The 26,030-nt window shown below is 33.9% G+C and overlaps 1 protein-coding gene across 5 annotated transcripts in view; it reads left to right on the top strand.

Moving 5' to 3' along the window:
• Positions 1-26,030, top strand: part of BRCA2 (BRCA2 DNA repair associated) — a 54,581-nt gene that overhangs the window by 3,130 nt on the left and 25,421 nt on the right. For 3 of the 5 annotated variants that reach the window (XM_081214771.1, XM_081214772.1, XM_081214774.1), the window contains exons 3-13: positions 521-766; positions 6,017-6,125; positions 6,770-6,819; positions 6,912-6,952; positions 7,162-7,273; positions 8,053-8,102; positions 8,366-8,477; positions 9,274-10,392; positions 11,831-16,780; positions 18,659-18,754; positions 21,652-21,721. In XM_081214771.1, coding sequence (XP_081070897.1) covers positions 521-766; positions 6,017-6,125; positions 6,770-6,819; positions 6,912-6,952; positions 7,162-7,273; positions 8,053-8,102; positions 8,366-8,477; positions 9,274-10,392; positions 11,831-16,780; positions 18,659-18,754; positions 21,652-21,721 — 6,955 coding nt within the window. The remainder of the gene's footprint in view (positions 1-520; positions 767-6,016; positions 6,126-6,769; positions 6,820-6,911; positions 6,953-7,161; positions 7,274-8,052; positions 8,103-8,365; positions 8,478-9,273; positions 10,393-11,830; positions 16,781-18,658; positions 18,755-21,651; positions 21,722-26,030) is intronic. The other 2 variants (XM_081214775.1, XM_081214773.1) reach the window with 2 other exon arrangements.

Consider the following 26,030-nt stretch of genomic DNA (forward strand, 5'->3'; position numbering starts at 1 on the left):
TTATTATGAAAATAGTTTTGACCTTATGGACCTCTTGAAATGGTCTTAGTGACCTTCGCCTCAAGTGGTCCACAGACCACACTTTGAGAACCACTACTTTAAGGATAGATCACAGGAGAAATTTTGTCTTTCTCTTTAACAGAGAATCTATTCCATTTGATTTGTGAGTCTGCACGTCTCTTGTACCTATAGATTTATCACAGCCACTTATGTAGTAATGATAATTACTTGAATTGTATCTGTGGAATGCATTCGTACTATGGATGATTTTTGTTTCTGAGTCGTGAATATGAAAGAAAACTTTAGAAGAGCTAAAATAGCTAATAATCTCCTTGTAACTTTTGTAAACTGTTATACCTTACTACAGATTCATAAGAGAACAGATTAATGATCCTGTTTAATTAGTATTCCTTAAAAGTAATGAACAGTCAAAATCTCAAGCAATTATAATCTTTACTGGCTTGTGGATTTTATTGTGTCACTGATTAAAACCCAGATGGGATTTTAATTTTTCTTACAGATTTAGGACCAATAAGCCTTAATTGGTTTGAAGAACTTTCTTCAGAAGCTCCACCCTATAATTCTGAACCTTCGGAAGAATCAGAATATAAAATCAGCAGTTATGAAACAAACCCATTTAAAACACCACAGAGGAAACCTTATCATCAGTTAGCTTCAACTCCAATAATATTCAAAGAGCGAGGTCTAACTCTGCCACTGTACCAATCTCCTTTAAAAGAATTAGATAAATTCAGATTAGATTCAGGTAAGTAATGTGATGTGGTTGACTAGAAAAAACATGAACTAGTAATTCAGACAAACCTGTGTTAAAAATCACAGCTCTGTTGTTACCTATGTCATGTTGGTCAGCTCAACCTCTCTGGCCACACTTTCCCCACCTGAAAAGTGGAAATGTGAAAATAATACCTAGGTTTGGATTAAATAAAATAATGTAGGTCCTTGATAAATGTTTCTTTTCCTCCTTCCTTTGATTAATATACCCTGCCCACTGAGATTTGCTAAATTATGTCATTCCTATACAAAAAAACCTAGGGCTTGTTTTGATGTTAAACTAAACTGTATTTCTGCAGGCTATCACAGAGGACAGAGATTCTTTTTAACAATTGCTATAAATGTCTTTTGATTCGGTAGCACTTTCTCGGGCCTGTGTGCCAGATGTTTGCAACTTGTCATGTAATAAGATTATATATTCATTTAAATATTTATCACCTGCTTGATTTAAGTAACATACTCTTCCTTTCTTTGGAGTATTACTCTCTGGTAAGAGGAATTAACAATACACAGATTAAGGACAGTTTAGGGTTGAATGTGGTACATGCCAAAAGAAAAATACAAAAAGTATAATGAGAGTTAAGAAGAAAGAAAGCATAAATAATATTGAGAGCAATTAGGGAATATTCAATTGAATTAAACCTTGAAGAATAGAAGAGATTCAGAAATTTGAAGATGGAATAGAGTGAGCGTGTTCTAGGCAGAGGGAAAAACATGAGGAAGAATATGTAGTTTGTGAAGTTAATAGCAAGTAATTCAGACTGTTTGGAGTCTTGCGTGTTTAAAAGGGACCAATAAACAGCCTAAGGCTAAAAAAAGCAGATTAGAGGCAGGCATTGAATGCCAGGCTAAAGAAATTGAATTTATTTGATAGGTTGTTGAGCAGAGAAGTCATGCAAATTTAATCATGCTACTTCCTGCTTCAAACCTTTGATTACCTCCCTTTGCCCTCATGATAAAATCCAGACTCCTTAATATGATTTACAAGGTCCTTTATAATCTGTTCTCTCATTAACTCTTGCCTCATCTTGCCATAATTCCCCTCCCACACACACTCAATTTACCATTCATTTGTGCTGAATTTCTTTCTGAAACCACCATGCTCTGTGGCTCTTTACACACTGTTACCTCTGCCCAGTACTTACTTACTTACTTCTTGTGATTTGTCTAGCTAATTGACACTCATCTTTCAGATCTTGACTTATCTCTCTGCTTCTGGGAAGTATTCCCTCTTACACTCATTTAGCTTCCAGTGAAGGAGACTTAACATAAGCAATTGTCCTCTGATTAGTGCTATGAAATAGGAAACTCATTAGAAAATGCACATATAAAAGGGGATGTAGGTAATGAGCAAAGATTTTCTTAAACGTTATTGGATACCTAATGGCATATGTAGTGAGTATTCAGTAAGTATTTGTAGAATAAATGAATATTTATTTTGCTTAGAAAGCCTAAAAATCTGGCAGCAGTCTTTGGAGATGTGTTTTTCAAAACGTGAGGCATGGACCATTAGACTCTCCTGAAGTGCTGATTGAAAAGGAAGATTCCCGGCACTTTTCTCAATCTATTAAATTAGAATCTCTGGGAATGGTGGTCATGAATGTACATTTTAAACTAATTGGGTGATTCTTATAGGAAGAGAAGACTGCAGGCAGGGAGATCAGTTAGGAGACATAGTGGTCCAGGTGATGGGATCAGGTGCCTGAATTAGAGTAATGGTAGTGAAAGTGGATATAGAAGATAGAAACTACAGGACCCTGCAATAGCCTAGATATGGAAAATTCAAAAGAAAGGATCAAATCACAGGTGTAGGGCACGATTAAGAATGGAGTGGTGATATTCGTAGAAATTGTAAGCACTGGGGGAAAAGCAGGTTTGAGAGGGAAAAGGTTTGAAAGGATGAAAAAAAAGTAGATTGAGGTTTGGATTGCAGTTTGAGAAAGTATTGGGATGTGAAGGTGGCGATGTCCTGAGAGATTTGGGGAATACAAGACTGAAACTAAAGAAAGAACACAGGTGGGAGAGAAAGCTATAGGAATCAACTATCTGTTTGGAAAGTGAGGAAGTCATCAGATATGGTGAGAAAATTGATTATGATGAGGCCTAGGACAGAACCTTAAGGAATATGTAACAAATGAAACGTAGAGGAGAACACAGAAAAGGGAATCATCCATTCAACAAATATTCCATGCTTGCTTTTTGCCTGGCAGCTTGCTTGGCATTAAGGATACAAACGAATAAGATGGCTTTTGACCTCTGGAACTCAGTCATGTAGGGGAGAAAATATATAAATATACTGGTTGGTATATGTTATAATAGGAGCATGTACAAAGTATGATGTTATAGATATAGTCAAGGTAACAGCCATCTGTCTTAGTTGGTCAGGAAAAGCTCTGTAAACCAGTTTATACTGAATCTACTGAATCTTGAAAGACATACCTAGAGTTGGTGGTTTATTGTCTAATTGTAACCTGCTGGGATTGGTCTTTCTATAACCAAGGAAGGATAGGAATGAATTAATAAGGTCACTGTGGACTCACGTCAGAGGAGTTAACTTTTTTAAGGTTGCATGAATAATTCTGTTGACTGTAGTATCTTGAGACCGTTTGCTTTTAAGTTTACTTTAAATTGAGTATTGAAATGTCAGGGTAGGACTTAAACTGTTTTTAAACATACTTAGTTCAGTTCTAACATCTAATATGTTATTTTTAAATTATCCATTAAATTCCATGAGGCAGTGTGCTATTTCTTCTCAGCAGTCTTTCCTCTTGCATAAGATTCCACGAGTTTATCTTAACCATCATGCGTCTTATTTATGAGATCCTCAAGTTATTTGGAAAATATTTATTGGGGTATGAACTTCATTTTGCCTGGTTCATTTATTTATTTACTTTTCATTTCTTACAGTTTCTGTTCTTTTGCACTTCTTTTTATTGCTGAGCCAATATCAATACTTTATTATTAAAGTCCTGTGTTTACACTAGGGTTCATTCTTTGTACAGTTCTGTGGCTTTTGGCAAACGTGTAATGTCATGTACCCACCATTACAGCATCATACAGAATAGTTTCACTGCCCTGAAAATCCCCTGTGCTCCACCTATTCACCCTTCCTTCCTTCCCCCTAAACCCCTGGCAACCACTGATCTTTTTACTGTCTATAGTTTTGTCTTTTCCAGAATGTCATATAGTTACTGCCTTCACTTAGCAATGTAAGGTTCCTCCATGTCTTTTCATGGCTTGATAGCTCATTTCTTTTTATCACTGAATAATGCTCTTTTATATGGATGTACCAGTTTGTTTATCCATTTACCTATTGAAGGACACCTTGGTTGCTTCCAAGTTTCAGCAATTATGAATAAAGCTGCTATAAACATTCATGTGCAGGATTTTGTGTGGACCTGAGTTTTCAATTCATTTGGGTAAACAACTAGGAGTACAATTGCTGGATCTCATCCTAGAAGTATGTTTAGTTTTGTAAGAAACTGCAAACTGTCTTCCAGAGTGGCCTTACCATTTTGCATTCCCATCCACAGTGAATGAGAGCTTCTCTTGCTCCACATCCTCATCAGCATTTGGTGTTGTCTGTGTTTTAGATTTTAATCTAAATACACCATTCTAACGGGTGTGTAGTGGTATCTCATTGTTTGCCTTCTTTTTTAAGTCCATGTTTTTGTTTGTTCTGATTAGGATCTTTGTTTTAAGAAAGATCCTTAATCTTTCTTAAAATGAAGAAAAGGGAAAAGGTGAAATTTCAAAATAGGTTGTTACTTTTCAGTATCTTTAACTAAAAGTCTCTTAGACAAGGAGATTGGATATCTTGTTGAAGAAGGGTTTGCAATTTACACGTACATTTGGCTTATGTGTATTGCCTGTTTCTTGAGAAAGGAGAATATAACACAGTGTTTGAGTAGGCTGCTACAAATAGTTTTCAGCTTGGTCTTTGCTTTGTTTCACTAACACTAATGCAGCTTATTTTCCCCAAAGCTTCTCTAAGTTAGAGATTATAGGAACAATTAAAGCGATTATTTTTATTTTTTTATTATTAATTTTTATTGAGTATAGTTGCTTTACAATGTTGTGTTAGTTTCTTGCTATAAAGCAATTACTTTTAAAAGAATTTTTAAGAGTAATAATAAGCGCCTCAAGTGCCAAATTTGTGATACAGAAAATAGGAATGTTGAAAAACTATAAATTGGATTTGATGGAGCCACATATAGCTTTAGAAACATTATTGTCTCAGAAAGTAGATGTGTTCAATAAGAACAGACACAAGTATGTGTCACTGTCTACACCCCACTTTTCTTATCATTGCTAATTCATTCAGCCAGTATTTGTGGAGTGTCTATAATGTATCAGGCATTATTGTAGTTTCTAAGGATACAGTGATAAATAAAACAAGTTCTCTACTTCAAGGAGCACACAGTCTAATAGGGAAAACAGGAACAGTGTATGATAAACTACTCTGTGGGGAACACATCAGAGGGGCAGTCAGTCTCACCTTAGGGACCAGTAAAGATTTCTGGAGGAGGAACTTTCAAAATGGAAACCTGGAAGAGAATCTAGGTCAGGAGAAATAAAAAGAGGTAGAAAGAAACAGTTTGTACAAAGGCCTAGAGTGAAAGAGAACATCCTTGCAGAATATGCACGTGGATGGACATGGCTAAAATTAGGTTGTGAAAGAATGTCATCGTAAAAATTAAATCAGATTGTGAAAGGCCTTGTTACTAGGGAGTTTTGTTATGGAGTTTGAACTCAATCTTGAAAACAAGATCTTGAGAGGTTTTCAGCAGAAGAGTTTTGTACTTTGGTAGGTTTTCAGTAAATGTCTTTTCCTTTACTCTCACCTGTCAAGATACCATAGTACTGTGTGTAACTTAATGACAAGTCATGCCACATTTATTTTGTATTCCACTTGTGTACATTTCAAACAGTTTTCCCTACTATACTGTGAACTCCTTGTGGTTAAAGCTCTGTCTTGAATTGTATTACTCAAACTGTCTTGGGCTTGTTGTATGCGTCACATAGTTGTTGAATGGGGACGGACATCCTTTGAGACATCCCTTTTTGAGAGGAGTGAGCAAACTGAGAAACCAGTTCAGACTGAATTCCCCATATATTCTCCTTCCTAATATAGATGAGGCTTTTTGTTTTTAAATACTTCCAGAGAGTAAAAATTCACAATCTAGAACATACACATCCTCACTAAATTATTGCACTGTTTCAGGAAAGGACATTGCCAGTGGTAAACATAAAAGTTGTTGCACAACGAAGGCGAAAATGAATCAAGTAAATGATGTTACCAGCCCACCTCCAAATTCTTCTCTTAGTGAAAGGTATGGTGAAGTCATTATATTAAAATATTTAAATGAAACGTTTTCCTACATGTGATGTTTGTTATATACAGATGCATCTAATTTTCATGGTAATATTTTGCTGTAGAGCCTGGTAGAGGATCTTCTATTTTAAAATAATTTCCTTTTAGATTGAGTCCTTTAATACAATAATTTTTACATTAGAAACATTTACTTTGTTTTTCTTATAACATTGAATTCACTGTTTTCCTGTGTATCCATGGAATTTTTAAGTAACAAAAATATTATTGATGAAAAGCAATGCCTTTGAAATATCCTGTTTAAAATAATTTGTGTACTTTGAATCTTTGGAGAGAATATGATGCTATTATAGAGTCACTTTATATAATTTTTAAATTCAAAATATACAGTTCCTAACATCTAAAATTTGTGAGTACTTTATACATTACTTTCAATGGGGATTTTAAACATAAGTTAGTGGTTACTTAATTCTTCATGAGATATTTACTTTTTAAAAAGTAATCTAAAAATATTACAAACTAGTATAATTCTAATAATTGATATGACTGAGAGTCCTTTTTTAAGTAAGATTAGTATTTTGTTTCTTTTTGCTATTTTTGTTCTCTTTTGAAATAATCTGAGGGATTTGTTTTGTTTTGTTTTAGTCCTGTTGTTCTACGATGTGCATATGTAACACCACAAAGAGAAAAGTCAGGTATGATTAAAAACAAGGCTCTTTATTTTTCAAATACTCTAAATTTTAATAAAAATAAAGCTTAGTAATTTTGTCCCTTGTTTTATCCCCAGTGATATGTGGAAGTTTATTTCATACCCCAAAGCTCATGAAGGTAAATATTCTGCCTAGTTTATTTTTACTATGTAGTAATTGAGAATTTGACAGCAGTGTCATAAGTTTGCCCTGAGATTTACAGGTCTGTACTTGAGATTGATTCACATAGGCATTCAGTAAATGAAAAATTAAAAAAATAAGTGAATGAAAAAATATTCTTAATCATCAGTGCATTTCTGTGAAATAAACTATTTTCTTTATTTTCAGGGTCAGACACCAAAACGTATTTCCGAAAGTTTAGGAGCCGAGGTGGATCCTGATATGTCTTGGTCAAGTTCTTTGGCCACACCACCAACACTTAGTTCTACTGTGCTCATAGGTAATACTAGCAAATATGTATTATATAAGATGATGTTGATAAATTATCATCTGTAATGCTTCTGTCCAAAAAGAAATATGAAAAGATGATTAGATAGTAATCAGATTAGATAATACTGTTTTTGATAGGTGTGTTGGTAGTTCAGAATAATTTTATTCTGTTTAGTGTAGATTGGAATAAATCTCAAGTGCATTAAATGGTATTTTAGAGGAATCAAATTAATTTGTACACAAACCAGGATTTTTTTTTATTCTAGGAAAAATACATTCCATGTTGATTCCTCTTTAGATGGGCATTTAATTTTCTTCTTTTCTTGCTGAGATGAAATAATATAGGTAAAAGCATGTTGAAAAGTAAGAAATGTTTAACGTATGATATGCCTTTCAACTATATTGTTATCTAAAAAAATACTAAAGTCTACAAGCTTTTGCTTTTATGTCATGACCTCACAGCTTCATCTGATTTTCCAAGCCTTTGTGGACAGTATTACCTTCAAGTATTACCTTGTGGACACTATTACCTTCAAGTCAGGATCAGCAAACCATAGTTTCTTACCACTTTATCAGTGGTACTAAGGAATTGTGAGCACAGCTTATCCACTGTGTTGATTGACCTTTCTAATTACTATACTTCGATCAATTAATTTTGTTTCAAATGTGTCATTTAATCCAATAGTGCATGTTTCTTTTGATGTCTGACCAAAAAATACATGTTTTACATGAACTTTAATGTATGACATATGATACAGTATAGGTAAATTGAACTTTTTTTTTTTACAGTCAGAGATGAAGAAGCATCTGCAACTGTATTTCCTAATGATAGTACTGCTGTAAGTAAATATGACAAATTGATTATGCTGTTGCAATTGCATATAATTTCAGAATGCCTTGAAAAATTTTTTATCTTGCATTTTTCATTCTCTAATTTATGATTTATCTAAGCCTTTGAGGAAGTCTCTAAAACTGTTTCCATATGTGATTTTCTTTGACTTACTATGAAACTTTGCTGTCTCTCTGTTTAAGAATAAGTTGAATATACTATATGCATACTGAGAGTTTTTATACTAGTGATCTTAAAACATAACTTTTGCAGATTTCGAAAAGCTATTCTTCTAACCATGATGAAAGTCTGAAGAAAAATATTACGTTTATCCCTTCTGGGCCAGACAGTGAAAACAAAAATCAAACAGAAGCTAAAACTCATGGTAAGTCCTTTTGTTTAATTGAACTACTGTTTTCAACTGACATCATTGAAATATTGCTCCTCTTTTCTTGAAGAGAAAACACATTGCTTCTCCTTTCATGATTACTGAAGGTATTGAGAATAGAAACTAACTTGATTTAGATGAAAATGTTTAAACATCATACTAGGACAATACTATTCAAAGATGCTGTTGTGACACAAAAACAAAAGAAAACCCATAACTCAAAACTCACAGAGATGCAGATTAAGACTTAATGATTAATTAAATGTGAAACCTTATTTTCTAATTAGAAAGTAAGTATGGTTGCAGATATATCTAAAGTTACCTAATCAGGTCATTGGAATATTGCATATTCTTAGTATTTGTGTGTATCTGTATAAATGTGTAGGACTGGATATCTGGGTGTGTGTGTATGTATGTATAAAATCAGATTTTATTGCTGGTTGTAGGGCCACAAAATTTGGAACTTCTAGTTTGATAAATCTTAGAATATTAAGTTGTGTATATATAGTAAACTTGAGTTTCAGTTGTGTAGAGCTGGCAAAGAAAGGTTATTAGGGATTGAGTATGAATAAAAGGCTTTGAGTACACTGGAATCAGTCTTGACCAGAAGAACAGGGCAAGGTTGGTGCCTCCCTACCCAAAAAATATCTAGCACTCAGGATAACCCTTTAAATGCTAAATTATGTGTTATTCAGTGTATACTATTTCTATGAAAAAGGTTTGAGAATAGTATAAATTATATGGCTGTGTTATAAAACATTATTAATAATGCTTCTGCTTTATATTTTAACAGGATTGGAGAAAATGTTAGAGGATTCATTTGGTAAAGTAAATAGCTGCAAAGACCATTTTGAAAAGTCAATGCCAAATGTCCTAGAAGATGAAGTATGTGAAACAGTTACAGATATCTCTGAAGAAGATAGTTTCCCAGTATGTGTTTCTAAATATAAAACAAGAAATCTACAAAACATAAAAACTGGCAAGACTAGGAAAAATATTTTCAATGAAACAAAAACTGATGAATATGAAGGAGCTAAAATACAAATGACAGAAAATAAACATTCATTTGTACCTGAAATGGAGCCAAATGACAGTGATCCATTAGATTCAAATGTAATAAATCAGAAGCCCCCTGGGAATGGAACTGACAAAATCTCCAGGGAAATTGTACCATCTTCAGCCTCTGAATGGTCTCAGCTAACCCTCGCAGGTCTAAATGGAACCCAGATGGAGAAAACATCCCTACTGCGTATTTCTTCTTGTGACCAAAATAATTCAGAAGAAGATGTCATAGGTACAGAGAAAGAACCTACCAATTTCATTACTTCAGAAAATTCTTTGCTGCATATTTCAAGCATATCAAAAACAGTGAAGATATTAAATGAGGAACCAGTGGTAAAAAAGAGAGATGAAGGGCAGTGTCTTGAGTCTCGTGAAGATTCCACTGTTGTGGGAAAGCAAGCACTATCTGATTCTTCTCTAATAGCTGCTCCACGTCAGGGTATCAAGAAGTCTGTATTCAGGATAAGAGAATCACCTGAAAAGACTTTCAGAGCAGATTTCTCAAGTAATATGACTGATGCAAACTTTGAAAAAGAACCAGAAGCCTCTAAAAGTGGATCGGAACTACAAACTGTTTGCTCACAGAAAGAGGATTCTTTACATACAAGTTCAGTTGATAATGGCAGCTGGCCAGCCACTACCAAACATACTTCTGTAGCTTTGAAGAACGCAGGTTTAATATCCAGTTTGAAAAAGAAAACAAAAAAGTTCATTTATGCTATATGTGATGAAACATCTTATCAAGGACTGAAAATGCAGAAAGACCAAGAATCAGAACTAACTAACTCTTCAGTCCAATTTGAAGCAAAGCCTTTGGAAGCACCACATACATTTGCAAACGTTGATTCAGGTACCTCTGTGTGTGTGTGTGTGTGTGTGTGTGTGTGTGTGTGTGTGTGTGTGGATAGTGTGTCTAGTTTTATGGATGGTGACAAGTTTCTTATTTGAATATGTGAATCTCTTTCTTCAACCTTTTTAAAAAACATACTTCCTACTTTCATTATGTAGTTTTTTCTTCTGTAGTGTTTTGGGTTTATTTTAAATCTGTATTTTATATTCAGTATCAGGCATTGTTGTTTAGGCCTTTGATTACCAATGTTCAGAATCATTTCATTCAAACTTGTTGGATTAATTTGCATAGTATATATATAATCATAACTCTTGAGACAGAACATGTGATTCATAAACATCAAGAGCTTGGCTACTTAATTCCTGCTTTAATTTTCAGTATTTATTATATGCAAGTTGGACAATTCTGTAAATATGTTGTGCTATTTAATATGTATTTTCTTTAAAGCATGTAAAAAATAGAAAAAAGCTAACTGCCAGCTAAGTTTAATGTAAGGCAGTCATAAAATAGTGACTTTTTTGTTGCTATTACACAGTTTTCTTCAATATTTAGAGATTGCTTAGAGTTATCACTATATCTCTGGGTGTCAGGAGTGTGCACAATGAAACTCATTTTTTATTTGAGCAACAGTTTATTTACCAGTAACTATACTGTATGTTAAAAAGGTGATTTTATCTCCCTGTGTGAAGATTTGAGTGGGTGGTAGTATCTCAGTGAACAATAGGTTTGGTGGAACTGGAGTAGAGAACAGTTTGAGATTTAGGTTAATTTCCAGAGAAAAATGTTTGATATTGTATATATCAGAGATAAAACCAATGAAACAGCTAATATGTAGTAGTGGTTAGTGATTAAATGAAATGAGATTAATAATTTTGACTTGTTAGTAGGAAATTCAGAGGGTCAATAAAATTAACGAAACAGCAGTTTAACCCATTTGCCTGACATTAGGTAATCTTTCAGGACTTTCATGTGAAGAACCTTTTTTCAAAAGTTCATTTGGGGTTTTTTTTTTTTTTTTCAATGTGAAAGACTGAATTAACCAAAGGGAATGGTTAGTTTTCTAATTCCTTTTCTTTGCCTTGCTTTTCTAACTCCTATTACATCAATATTAGCAAAGAATTTTTTCTAATTTTATTTTCCAATAAAATTACTTTGAATTTTACTTATGGCAGCTAGCTGCTTTCTTGAACTACATACTAATTTTAATTGAGTTGGTAAATACTATTAAAAAAACCTAGGTCCTATATATCTTTAGTTGGGAAATGTAATAAATTCAAAATAGAGAATATTTAGAATTCTTTTAAACCTGACATTCACTTCTTGCTTTTCATGTAATTCTTGTTTTAGACACTACCTTTTTAACTTAGTGGAAAATATTTAGTGAATGTGATTGATGGAACTGCAATTTCATCTTGTCACTTTGTGTCTTTATGCTTAGGTTTATTGCATTCTTCTGTTAAAAAAAACTGTTTACAGAATGATTCTGAAGAACCAGCTTTGTCTGTAACCAGCTCTTTTGGGACAATTATGAGAAAATGTTCTAATAATGAAAGCAGTTCTAATAATAATAAAACAATATCTCAGGATCTTGATTATAAAAAAGCAAAAATTAATAAGGAAAAACTGCAGTCATTTGTAACCACAGAAACTGGTTATGTGTCATGCTTGCAGGAAAAGCACTGTGAAGATGATCCAAAAAGCCAGAGAGTTTCAGATATAAAGGAAAAAGTATTGCCTGCAGTATTTCACCCTGCATTGCCACATTCAGAGGAATGTAATGATATTCTCTTCCAATCCCAGGAAAGCTTTTTACATGGCCATGATAATACCACCATTTTAACTTCTAGCTCCAAGGATCTTCTGTCAAATCCAGTTGTGATTTCTAGAGGAAAAGAATCATATAAAATGTCTGAGAATTGTGAAGCTGGTTTTGAATTAACCAAAAGTATTTCCATGGAAAAGAATCAAGAAACATGTGTTATAAATGAAAATTATAAAAAAGCTGAGCTGTTGTCACCTCAAAAATACATAACAGAAGCATCACATTCTATGAAGGTACAATTCAACCAAAATACAAATCTCACAGTAATCCAAAAAGACCAAGAAGAAACTACTTTAATTTCAAAAATAAATGTCACTCCAAACTCTGAAGAACTTTTCCCAGACAAAGAGAATAATTTTGTCTTTCAAACAACTACTGAAAGGAATATTCCTGTTTTGGGAAACATTAAGGAACTTCATGAGGCAGACCTCAGTTGTTTAAGAGAACCTGTTCCCAAGAACTCTGCCATAGTAGCATGTACAGACATAGATGACGGACAAGCAGCCAAAGTGTCGATTACAAAAGATTTTGGTTCATCAGATGTAGTCCGTGATCTTGCAGAGAAGAATAGAAATAGTGTAAAGCAACCACCAAAAATGACTCTAGGTCAAGATTCAAAGTCAGATGTCTCATTGGATATAGATACGAAATCAAACAGAAATAATGATTGCATGGACAAATGGGCAGGACTCTCAGATTTGATTTCAAGTCACAATTTTGGAAGTGGCTTCAGAACAGCTTCTAATAAAGAAATAAAGCTCTCTGAACACAACATTAAGAAAAGTAAAATGCTCTTCAAAGATATTGAAGAACATTATCCTACTAGCTTAGCCTGTGTTGAAATTGTAAATACCGTATCATTAGAAAATCAAAAGAAAGGAAGCAGGCCTCATGAACTTGATTCACAGTCAGTTAATACTGTATCTGGGTATGTGCAGAGTAGTGCAATTGTTTCTGATAGTGGAAATAGTCACACAACTCCTCCCGTTTTATCTTTAAAGCAAGACTTTAACTCAAACCATAATTTAACACCTAGCCAAAAGGCAGAAATTACAGAACTTTCTACTATATTGGAAGAATCGGGAAGTCAGTTTGAATTTACGCAGTTTAGAAAACCAAGCCACATGTTACAGAGTAATCCATTTGAAATGCCTGAAAACCAGATAACTGTCTTGAGTACCACTTCTGAGGAATGGAAAGATGTTGATCTTCATCTCACAATTAATGCCCCATCTCTCAGTCAGGTAGGTAGCAGCAAGAAATGTAAAGGTATAGTTGGAGGTAAGCAAAAGTTGGCTTGCTTGTCAACAACAAACTGTAACAAAAGTGCTTCTGGTTATTTAACAGATAAAAATGAAGTGGAGTTTAGGGGCTTTTATTCTGCTCGTGGCACAAAACTGAATGTTTCTAGTGAATCATTGCAGAAAGCCATGAAACTGTTCGGTGACATTGAGAATGTTAGTGAGGAAACTCCTGCAGAAGTAGATCCAGGAAGTTTCTCTTCAAGTCAGTGTAACGATTCTGATGTTTCGATGTTTAAGGTAGAAAATTACAGCAATGATAAAAATTTAAGTGAGAAAAATAATGAATGCCAACTAATGCTACAAAATAACATTGAAATGACTACTGGCATTTTTTTCGAAGAATATACTGAAGACTACAGGAGAAATACTGAAAATGAAGATAACAAATGTACTGGTTTTGTTTGTAACTTAGAATCTGATGGCAATGCTTCAAGTAAAAATGATACAGTTTATATTCATAAAGATGAAAATGGCTTGCCATGTATTGATCAACAAAACATACATCTAAAATTATCTAGCCAGTTTATGAAGGAGGGAAACATTCAAATTAAAGGTTTGTCAGATTTAACTTGTTTGGAAGTTGTGAAAGCTGAAGAAACATTTAATGTTAATATGTCAAATAAAAAAGAGTCAACCACTAACAAGATGAGGCAAAATATAAAAGATTTTGATGTTTTTGATTTGTCCTTTCAGACTGCAAGTGGGAAAAACATCAGAGTCTCTAAAGAGTCTTTAAATAAAGTTGTAAATTTCTTTGATGAAAAATCTGCAGAACTGAATAACTTTTCAGATTCCTCAAATTCTGAATTACTTTCTGGCGTAAATATCAACAAAATAGACATTTCAAGTCATGAGGAAACAGATATGGTCAAAAACAAAATATTGAAAGGAGGCGACCCAGTTGGTATTAAAAATCAAGTACTGACTCTCCAGCAGAGACCTGAATGTGAAATCAGAAAGATCATAGAACCAACCATGTTGGGTTTTCATACAGCTAGTGGGAAAAAAGTAAAAATTGCGAAGGAATCTTTGGACAAAGTGAAAAATCTTTTTGATGAAAAACAAGATAGTAGTGAAATCACTAATTTCAGCCATCAAGGGGCAAAGACGCTAAAGGACAGAGAGTTATGTAAAGAAGGGCTTGAATTAGCATGTGAGACAGTTGAAATAACTGCCCCAAAGCATGAAGAAATGCAGTATTCTCTAGAGGAGAAAAAACTTGTTTCTAAGGAGACATGCATGCCACCCAGGCTTTTAAGTGATCATTTATGCAGACAAACTGAAAATCTCAAGATATCAAATAGTATCTCTCTGAAAGTTAAAGTACATGAAAATATAGAAGAAACAAGAAAAAGTCCTATAACTTGTTATACAGATCAGTCCACTTGTTCAGCTGTTGAAAATTCAGCTTTAGCCTTTTACACAGGACGTGGTAGAAAAATTTCTGTGAGTCAGGCTTCACTATTTGAAGCCAAAAAATGGATTAGAGAAGGAGAATTGAATAATCAACTAGAAAAAATAAATTCTGCCAAGGTTATATGTTTGAAGGAATATCCTGGAGATTGTGTAGGAAATCCTTCATGTGGAAATAGTTCAAACAGTATCATAACTGAAAATGACAAAAATCTCTCTGAAAAACAAGATTCAACTTCCTTAAGTAACAGCATGTCTAACAGCTATTCATATCATTCTGATTTTTCTCATTCCAATGAGTTATTTAATAAGTCAGAGTATCTCTCAAAAAATAAAGGTCATAATTCTGATATTGAGTCAGTAGTGAGGAATGTCAAAGATAGGAAAAACACTAGTTTTTCTGAAGTAATATCCACTGTAAGAGAAGCAAACATAAACCCACAAGCTGTAGACAAAGATAGTGTTCAGAAACTTGTGACTGACTCTTCACCATGCAAAAATAAAAACACAGCTGTTGAAGTGGCCATATCTGATGCAAATAATTTTGAGACAGAGCAACCTGCACTCAGTAGAGCAAGTGATAAAATAGCCTTTGTTTCTCATGAAACAAGAGTGAGAGAGAGGTTTACAGACAGCTGCAGCAAGGTAACTAAGCAAAACACTGCGAGTGAATCAGGCACTGGCCGAACAAAAACTGTGACAGGTTCTCATAAGGCATTGGGTGATTCAGAGGATATTATTTTTCCTAACTCTCCAGATAGTGAAGAACATAGTATGCATTCACACGAGGTTTTTCCTAACATTCAAAGTGAGCACATTTTACAACATGACCAAAGTATATCTGGATTGGAGACAGTTTCTAAAACACCACTTTGTCATATTAATTTGAAAACTTCTGATAAATGTAAATTTAACATGGGAAAATGTCACAAGTCAGTCTCTTCTATAAATGTTTGTGGGATTTTTAGCACAGCAAGTGGAAAATCTGTACAAGTATCAGATGCTGCATTACAAAAGGCAAGACAGGTATTTTCTCAGACAGAAGATAGTGCTAAGCAACTCTTTCCCAAAGTATCATTTAAAAGTAATGAAGAACATTCAAACAAGTTTGCAGTAGAAGAAAATACTGTGATACATACCCCCCCAAATTTACTATCATCTGCTTTCTCTGGATTTAGTACAGCAAGTGGAAAACAGGTTCCAGTTTCTGAGAGTGCCTTTTGCAAAGTTACAGGAATGTTCGAGGAATTTGATTTAATTGGAACTGAATGTAGTCTTCATCATTCACCTCCATCTAGACAAGATGTATCAAAGATACTTCCTCTTTCTTGTATTGATAAGAGAACCTCAGAACACTCTGTAAACTCCAAAATGGGAAAAGCCTATAATAAAGAATTTAAATTATCAAACAACTATAACATTGAAAATGGTTCTTCAGAAAATAATCATGCTATTAAAGCTACTCCATATCTCTCTCAGTTTAAGCAAGACAAACAACAGTTGATGTCAGGAACCAATGTATCACACGTTGAGGACATTCGTCTTTTGGGTAAAGAACAAGCTTTACCTAAAAATATAAAAATAGAAATTGGGAAAACTGAAACTTTTCCTGATCTTCCTATGAAAACAAATACAGACGTTTGTTCTCCTAACTCCAAAGATCCAGAAAACTATTTTGAAACAGAAGCAGTGGAAATTGCCAAAGCCTTTATGGAAGATGATGAGCTGACAGATTCTGAACTTCTAAGCCACGGCAAACACACTCTTTTTACATGCCAAAAAACTGAGGAAATGGTTTTGATAAATTCAGGAATTGGAAAAAGAAGAGGAGATGCACTTGTCACAGTTGGTAAGTGTCTGTTATTTCCTGTTGGTTTCCCAATCACTTTTTAAATTAAGTCCTTAATAATTCTGATGTGCTAGGTTGTAGCAATTAGGATATTATACACTGAATATATTTTTTCAGACTTTTATGTGTAGTTTGGGAGAATGCGATTTCACTTGTGATATCACTGAGTCTGTGTACCAAGAAGTCATTGGCTGAGTCCTGTTTACGTACATATACATAGAGAGGGAGAGAAAGCACAGAGGTTCAGACTCTGGGTCTTAAGAACTTTAAAAGTTAGTTTCTAATTATAGGTGTTGCTTAGCTTGTTTTTTTTTTTTTTTTTTTTTTTTTTCATCCAGGAAGTGTTCTAAAATCAGTTACCATTAGCAAATAGTATTCTGGTCTTAATGCCATTTGGAGTATGTTCTAATTTCTCTTAAATGTAGTATGTTTAACAACTTAGTTCAATTATTAGGTTAATTGGATGTTTGATTTTTTTTTCTGTTAGTATCTCTGTCTAGGAGTAATCTTAAATAATTGAATCTGTTAATTAGTTACAATTAAATAAAAACTAACTCTCCAACTTTTAAGTGGATGATCTTAAATACCTAGCTCCTGTTTAAAAACTCTAGACTGGTAGAGTAGTTGAGTTATCACAACTTTTCTTGTCCAGTCTTTCACATTACAGAGAAAGACACTGAAGCCAGTCAGTTCATTCTTCCACTTGGTGCATTTTGCCCTTAAGTCATCCTGGTGGATACAGACTTGCTTAATCCAGTCTTATGCAGGTCACATTCTTTACCAAGTTTATGTTACGGGCAAAGTAGTAAGTTTATAATACTTACCTTAAACTGTTGCTGTTCTATAGTGCAAAATTCTGAGGTGCAGATGCTTAAAGATATTCATAATTCTTTCATGGAAAATAATGACTTTATTTATAGGACCCCGTTTTGTTCATGTGTGTACTAAAGTGGGTTGGCCTTATGCCTAGGAATAAAAACAACTCAGACTTCTACTAAATGTTCTCAACAGCATCACTGTTTCATTTCCCTCACTTCTGTTAGGTATCAATATATATAGCTTAATCAGCTTCTGGTTACTTGAATAGTACAGGTTCTTGTCAAGCAATTAAGTCACTTTATAATCTAACACTTGATAAAGCCTTGCATGGACATTTTTATTTATTTAATCCTTCAAGTTCACTTTCTCTAATAAAAGGCAATTCCTAATACCCTGTGGCTTTGTGGTTTATCTCCACCTTGACTCTGTAGGCAACTCAGGTTTCCAATAAAACTTGATTTATACTTTTAAAAAAGCATCAAAGAGCAAAGTATCTGTTAACACATATTATCTCAGGATGACATGGAAATGCATAACAAATTATGGTTTAAGTTTACTCTCAGCCTTTGTAGAGTTTTTAAATAAGAAGTACATATTACTTTTGGTAATACTTGAATGTAATTTTGGTAATTTAAAATCTTTTTTCCTACTCACTGACTCTAATTCAAGGACCTATATAATAAATTCCTTCTTGAGTGTAATGCCAAAAAAAAGTTTATTTGAAGAAATTTTGTTTGTCCTTATTGCCAGTAAACCTAGAGTTACTAAGTGGCAGTTTATTAAAAAAATAGCTTATCTGTGATATCTGGTAACACCTGTTTATCCCTGGACCCTATTAAATAGTGGTATTTAAATGGTCAAAAAATAATAGAAATTAAATTGATGTTGAAAAATTAATTTTCTCTTTCAAAATGGAATTTTCACTAAATTATAATTATTTATTTTTTAGTTAACATATTGTAAGAATCAGTACTTTAGTTTTAAAAAAATGGACTATAGGCTTTTTTAAAAAAATTGATATTATTTGTTTCAAAAACATGTATGGAAATTTCCTTTTAGGAGAACCCCCAATCAAAAGAAACTTGTTGAATGAATTTGACAGGATAATAGAAAATCAAGAAAAATACTTAAAGCCTTCAAAAAGCACTCCAGATGGTAAAATTTGCTTTTTATCCATATCTTTTTCCCCTCTATAGTTACTATACTTAGTATTCTTTATGTTATTTTTCTTTGGGTATGTAGGTAATTGGGCACGCCTTTACAGTGTGGTTTGTTAAAGCTTACATCTTGCCTTGTTTTGTTATGTGAGCTTTTCCTTCATAATACCTAGTATAATGTGGAGGTTCTCCATAATTGAGAAATGTGAAATGATAACAAAATAATGACTTAAAATAAAAAGCTGTAAGAATTTAGTAAGAACTTAGTAAAATACTTTAAGCTCAGGTTCTAGAATCTAGTTGATTTCATAATATTTACGTGAATCAGTTATGTAATTGAAAAACAGTGACTTTCAAATTATGTTACTTCTTATACATTTATTAGATGGGATTCTTCAGCAAGGAAGAGCTTTCCCTTAACAACTGGGGATGAACTCTATAGTTCCTCCTAAAAAGGCAGGGTAAATATTGAATTCTTTCCCTTTACTTACCAATTTCCAGAGTAAAGAGTAGTTGGTGTAGTAATCACTACTAATGGTAGTAAAGGATTTTTTTTCTTAGTTGAGTAAAACTGATTTCTTAGATTTTTATTTATAATGTATATATAAAGTTTAAAAGAACACATTATACGTAATGTATTTCTTTACAAAAGAAAACATTCTTTTTGATGCTCAAATCATTTCAAATTTGAAAGTGGAAACCTCTTCAAGTATTTCCTAAGAGTTTTTTTTAATATGCTTTAATTAACTTTTGAACACTTTCTTGCTTTTTATTATCACAAAAAGATTTCCTAGGGAGTCGTTGTAATTCCCTGCCCCAGTTCTAGAATCCTTAGAATCTACAAAGATCCTTCCAGTGGTTAATATTTTTTAAAAAACAAAATTTGAATGCTAACTATGCTCATAGCTGCTGGTGTATTTTTTATTAATGCTGCATTCTTGGTTTCTAATAACATTAACATATTTACTTATTTGCTTTATCTTCCAACCATGGTTCTCAAACTTTTTGATCTCAAGATCTCTTTATACTCTTAAAAATTATTGAGGATCCCAAAGAGCATTTGGTTGTGTGGATTATATCTATTTATATTTACCATATTCAACATTAAAACTGAGAAATTTTAATGTTTGTAAATATTAAATATTGTGCATTGGTCATTTTGAAAATATTAGTTCAGAGTTATGCAGCTCTTCCAAACGTTGACACATTTTATTATACAATCTTAAACAATTACTTTTGTTAATGTCACCACTGATCTAATCTGAAAATTTAGTATTGGGAAATTGTCAAGCTAACAGCCAGATACAAGTGTTCCAAAATTGTCATTTTGTTTAAAAGCTTGAATTTTACAATTCAGTTTGTTTGGCAGCAAATACTCTCACTTGTTTTTTTGTAGTGATAAGTTCATTTCATTCATTTTTGAAGAAATATCTGCTGAATACCCAAGTCTGAAAGATTGTGGTTTGTTGGTTATTCTTTCAAGTAAAAATGGAATTCTTTGGGACAAAAATGATTAGTGCAGTTCACATAAAGTACATTTCCTCAAGACAATTATTGCACTAAAGTATGCAGCAGGACATACCAGCAGTGCTAATGTCAACACAATGAGAAAGATACATATAACTTCTCCTCCTCCTTCTTTTCCTTTTTCAACTTCTTCTTCTCCTTCTTCTTCTTATTATTATATGATTATTATTACGATAGTTTGACAGCTTGGATCCCCTTTAAGGGTTGTGGGTTCCTCCCACCCAGGGTTCCGTGGATCACTCTGAGAATCACTGTCTTACAGTATATGTATAATAGCTTCAAGTTTATAATACCAGTGTTAATAAATACCAATAATAAAACTACTAAGGGAAATTTAAGAATTCTTTGCAGTTTTTGTCCTAAGAATATATATCATTAAGAATGTGTAGTCAAAGTTCTGTGTTCAAATGCCACTCAAAATAATTATTTTGTTTGTGGTTAACAATTTAATAATTAGGTTAGATTCATTTGTTTCAGTTAGTTTTCAATTTTAGGATTGGCTTTTTCTTTTTTAATTTTATATTTGAATAAATAGAATGTTTTCATAGTTCGTTCATCAAAACTACAGAAAAGTTTACTTGGAGAACCCTTATTTCCATCGCCATCTCCTCTACACTGTTCACCACCTTCCTCACTTCTCGCTCACTATATTGGTAACTATTTTAAATGGTTTTTGGTCTGTCCTTTTAGGGTTTCTTTTTGTGAAAATAAGTAAATATGTGTATATATGTTCTCATTACCTTTCTTTCTTACTCAAAAGGTATCAGTATGCATATGGTTTTGTACCTTCTTTGTTTATTGTTTACTTTAGAATTTATCTGGAGATCATGCCTTAGTGAGTATCAAGAGATCTTCCTTGTTCTTTCTTGTGGTTGTATAGTACTTGATCATGTGGCTGTATCAGTGTATTCTGGTTTATTCAACCAATCCCGTCCCTACTAATGGACTAGTTTTGAAGATTTAAGAAGTACAAGTTACCTGCTGAGAATGAATAATATCTACAGTTTAGCTTGTCAACCTTCATAAAACTAAATTTTATATTTGCATTGGCAATTCACTAACACATTTGAGTTATGATTAACATCAGCTGACTAAATTTATACTGATTTCTTATATATGTTTGCACTGTGAGTTATTTGGTATTCATCATTATCAATTTGTGAATCAAATTTTTGGTGGGTATTAACTAAGGATTCATTATATGCATTGAAAATTTTTAAATGTATAATTTTCTCACATTTTTGTGTAAATATTTACAATAATGTGTTATGAACAGACATAGGAAATAAAATCTCCCATTAGATTTTCATCAATGCATAATATAAAAGACATTTCATTAATACATAATGTAAAATAATATTTTTCTAGGCACAATGAAAGATAGAAGATTGTTTATGCATCACGTTTCTTTACAGCCAGTTACCTGTGGACCCTCTTGGTAAGACGTTTAATTTTTTTTTTTTAATTCTACTAATATAGTATAGGAAAAATCTGGGTTTTTTAAATAAATATTTCTAGAAATGCTGGCTCTAACATACAGTACAGACATTAACACTTCCCCTTTTTCAAAGCCTGCATCAGGATTAAATAATTCTGTACTTTGGTAGTACTTTATAGTGCTGTGCATATTATCTCATTTTTAATAACTTTGTAAAGTAGAAAAACAGATTTTATTGCAATTTTGTGGATAAGGTACTGAGGTTGAGAGAGATTAAGGAAATTACTCAAAACCAATTAATAAAGGTGGCATATATTATATCTCAATTATATTAGTGGAACTGAAAGAAAAATTAAAGGCGGAATATGTTGAAAATATGCTTTTATCTCTCCTCCCTCTCAAAACCCTATTAGTTACTAAGAGAATTTTTTTTTAATGTATAAATCTGTAAGTACAGTGTTGTTTCAGAAGAAACAACAAAATTTTAGAAGTTAAAAATCATGAATGATTTAGAAAGACATAGAAAGCTAAAACCTGACATTAGAGCAAGCAGAGAAGCTATTCAGTTTCCCCTAAAGAACCTGAGAAAGACTCAAATTGGCAGCAACATGTACTTCTGAAGGTGAGGTAGAAAATAGGAAGATTAGTTGAAAATCTGTTTAAGAGACATCTACATCCCCTCCCCCACTGCAGGCAGGCAATTATCCCTCTTCTGTCAAAAGACCAGAAGGTCATTCTCTGGAGAAGATGAATTGGAGGGGTTCTGCATTGGGGATGGGGTTGGGGGAAGATTCTGAAAAGAGAGAGAAAGTAAAAATCTGGATGTCGAGTAGTGAGACTCCCTAGCCTCCTTTCCACACTTGGCTCCCAAATGCTGACAGCCAGGCCTCTAGGCGGAAGACTAGACGATTGTTTCTGTGGGTAACAGGAATAGAAAAGACTGAAAATACTGACAGTTGTGGTTACTTAAGTTAAACCGCATACCAGATCACCGGACAGTGAAGCCAACAACTGACAAGCCCACCAGCACACAGCTTCCAGTCAGCTCTTCAGTGCTTCACACTTAAATGAGAATAGATAATCAAGGATCACTAGACATTGGAAGAAAGCCTCTGGGAAAGATAGTATCCAAAGTACAAAAACCAAAGGACAGAAAAGGAACTTAGAGGAAATAGACCATGTAACAAGAAGAAAACTTCAAAAAAATACTAATATTTTCAGGAAAGAGAACATATTGCATCCGTAAAATAAGAACAAGTTGCTATAAGAGGAGCTCTTGGAAATTAAAAATATGATGGCACAAATAAATTAACTCAGTAGAATAGAAGATAAAAGTTATGAAAACTCCCAGAATATAGTGCAAAAAAGAAGAGGAGATGAAAAAGGAATGAAAGATAATTTTAAGAGTCAGTCCTGTGGCTCTAATATCTGAAGATTTGGACTTTGAGAAAGAAGTAACAGAGGAGAAATACAAGTTTTCAAAGAAATAATTTAAGATATTTTATCAGTACTGAAGGACATGAGTTTCCTTGATTAAAAGGACCCTCTGAGTAAGCACATGAGTAAAAATGACCTGTACTAAAGTATATCCTTGTGAAATTTTAGAAAATCAGGTTTCAAATGAAGTTTCCAGAGTCATAATGATATGAGTCCTCTCATCATTAACAGTGGAAGCTAGAAGGTTATAGATTACAGAGCAATGCCTTTAAAATTCTGAAAGAAAATGATTTGCAACCTAGAATTCTACCACTGACCAAAATATCAAATAAGTGTGAGGATAAACATTTTTCAGATGTGAAGTATCAAAAGGTTTGTCTCCCACACACTTTTCTCAGGGAGCTAACTGAAGTCCATAAATCAGAAGGAGGAAGATATAGGATTTAAGAAACAGGAATTCAACATAGGAGAAAGGTAAAGGGAATCATCAGGATTATACAGAAGGGGGAGATCCTGGAATTACAGCTGTGTGGCTAAACCTAGACAGGTACCCAGACCATTTTGGTAGAATAAAGCCCTGGGAGAGTTTGCCTACCAGAAAAAGATTAAAGCAGGACCTGAAGTATTTTAATGTATTAAGAAACTTCTTGGTAAAGATGGTGAATTGAGCATACTCACCTAGTTTAATTGCCTCTCAAATTTTTACCAAAACAACCGTGAAGGAATTCTCACACACACACACACACACACACACACACGTCCCCTCGCCAAAGACAGGGAGAATGGGAGAGGAGAGACCACAGTGACTACATTGTTCAAAGCATACATAGAGGAGAAAACTGATTTGAAAATGGTAGTGGGGAGAGGAGAGAACCAACCATTTTACACTAAAGAAGCCTCAGAAGCTCAGGAACTGGTGAATCTTCAGAATTGGGTGGTGAGCGACTTCCCTGGTGGCACAGTGGTTAAGAACCCGCCTGCCAGTGCAGGGGACATGGGTTTGAGCCCTGGTTTGGGAAGATCCCACATGGTGTGGAACAGCTATGCCCATGCGCCACAACTACCGAGCCTGCACTCTAGAGCCCGCAAGCCACAACTACTGAAGCCTGTGCGCCTAGAGCCCATGCTCCGCAACAATAGAAGTCACTACAATGAGAAGCCTGTGCACCGCAATGAAGAGTAGCCCCTGCTCGCCACAACTAGAGAAAGCCCGCTCACAGCAACGAAGACCCAACACAGCCAAAAATAAATAAATTAAGAAAAAAAAGAAAGAAAAAAGAATTGGGTGGTGAAGAAGGACCCAAGATAAGGGTATATAGGTTGAAAATCTATTTAAGATGCAGTCAAATCCCCTCCTTCACTCCATGAAGCTGGGCACTACCTCTTATGCACTCTAACAAAAGACTAGAGGTTAACCATCCAGGGAGGGTACAATACAGGGTTTCTTTACTGAACACACTAGGCACAGTGGAAGGCAGGAGTAATATACTGAAGGCAAGGGGATCAGGTTAATGTGTGCACACTGAATGTTGGGGGGCTCTCCTCCCCAGGTCTTCTTCCCCCACTCAGCTTCCAGAATGCTGGTAGCTAAGTTTTCACTATTGGAAGCTTCCAGTTAATCTACAGTGTTGCTTACAATCAGTAATGGTGTACCAAAGGCTTCCAAACAGCTCTGTGATCCCTGATGCTTAAATATGAACAGACAACCAAAGATTACTGAACATCACAAAAACCAAAAATGAAATAACCAAAAATCAAACTAAGGAAAATAACTTAGAAGAAACACTATTCAAGGAGCAGAATGAAAAGAGAATTATATGTATAAAGCTGAGAGTTTGGGGCTTCCCTGGTGGCGCAGTGGTTGAGAATCTGCCTGCCAGTACAGGGGACACGGGTTCGAGCCCTGGTCTGGGGGGATCCCACATGCCGCGGAGCAACTGGGTCCGTGAGCCATGACTACTGAGCCCGTGCGTCTGGAGCCTGTGCTCCACAATGGGAGGGGCCGTGATAGTGAGAGGCCCGCGCGCCGCGATGAGGAGTGGCCTCTGCTCGCTGCAACTGGAGAAAGCCCTCACACAGAAACAAGACCCAACACAGCCAAAAATAAATAAATTAATTAAAAAAAAAAAAAACAGAGTTTGGGTGTGAATGAATGATAGGTACATAGAAAAGTAGCAGAGTTTAAAAAAAATAATAACCCAATGGAAAGCAAAAGTTGTAAAGATAGGAAGTACAATGAGAATGTTCTACATATTAATACCACATATACTTTTTACTAATATAACACATTCAGCTGTAAAAAGTATTTAGTCATAATATAAATGTGAAATATTAACAGAATCGAATACATAACTTGGGAAGATGAGGAAAGGAGAGAGAGTGTTTGGTAAAGTGGAAGTGGTCTTGTGGGAGCTAAATCTTCATTCTCCATGGTGGCTTTTCAATAGAAAAAAGCCCAGAAGAAACAGTTACTGAGGTGTCACTTATAGATAATGGATGTGAATATCACAGAAGCATCTCAAATTGTAGACAGCAGTTGTAAAATCTTTTCTAATGGTAAATTTTTAAGCCCAAAGATATGGTTTAAATTGCATTAATGTTATCTTTTCAAAAATAACTACTTGTGGCATTGTTGAAAAAGTCATCGAACTGTATTCTGGAATATATTTTTCAATAGGCTACTAATATACATGTTTTGAATGTAGAAATCCAGGTAATTTTTTAAATTTTCATTTTCAAAAACAGGTTGTAATATTAAAAATAAAGGAAATGCTTACTTATCTACATATTACCTTAATTTTCTCATATGATGGGAAAATAGTTTTATGCATTTAACAAACAGGTATTAAGCACCTTTTCGAAGTATCTAATT

The sequence above is a fragment of the Mesoplodon bidens genome (genome assembly GCF_964165515.1).
Source record: "Mesoplodon bidens genome assembly, chromosome: 17".
In the NCBI taxonomy this organism is placed as follows: domain Eukaryota; kingdom Metazoa; phylum Chordata; class Mammalia; order Artiodactyla; family Ziphiidae; genus Mesoplodon; species Mesoplodon bidens.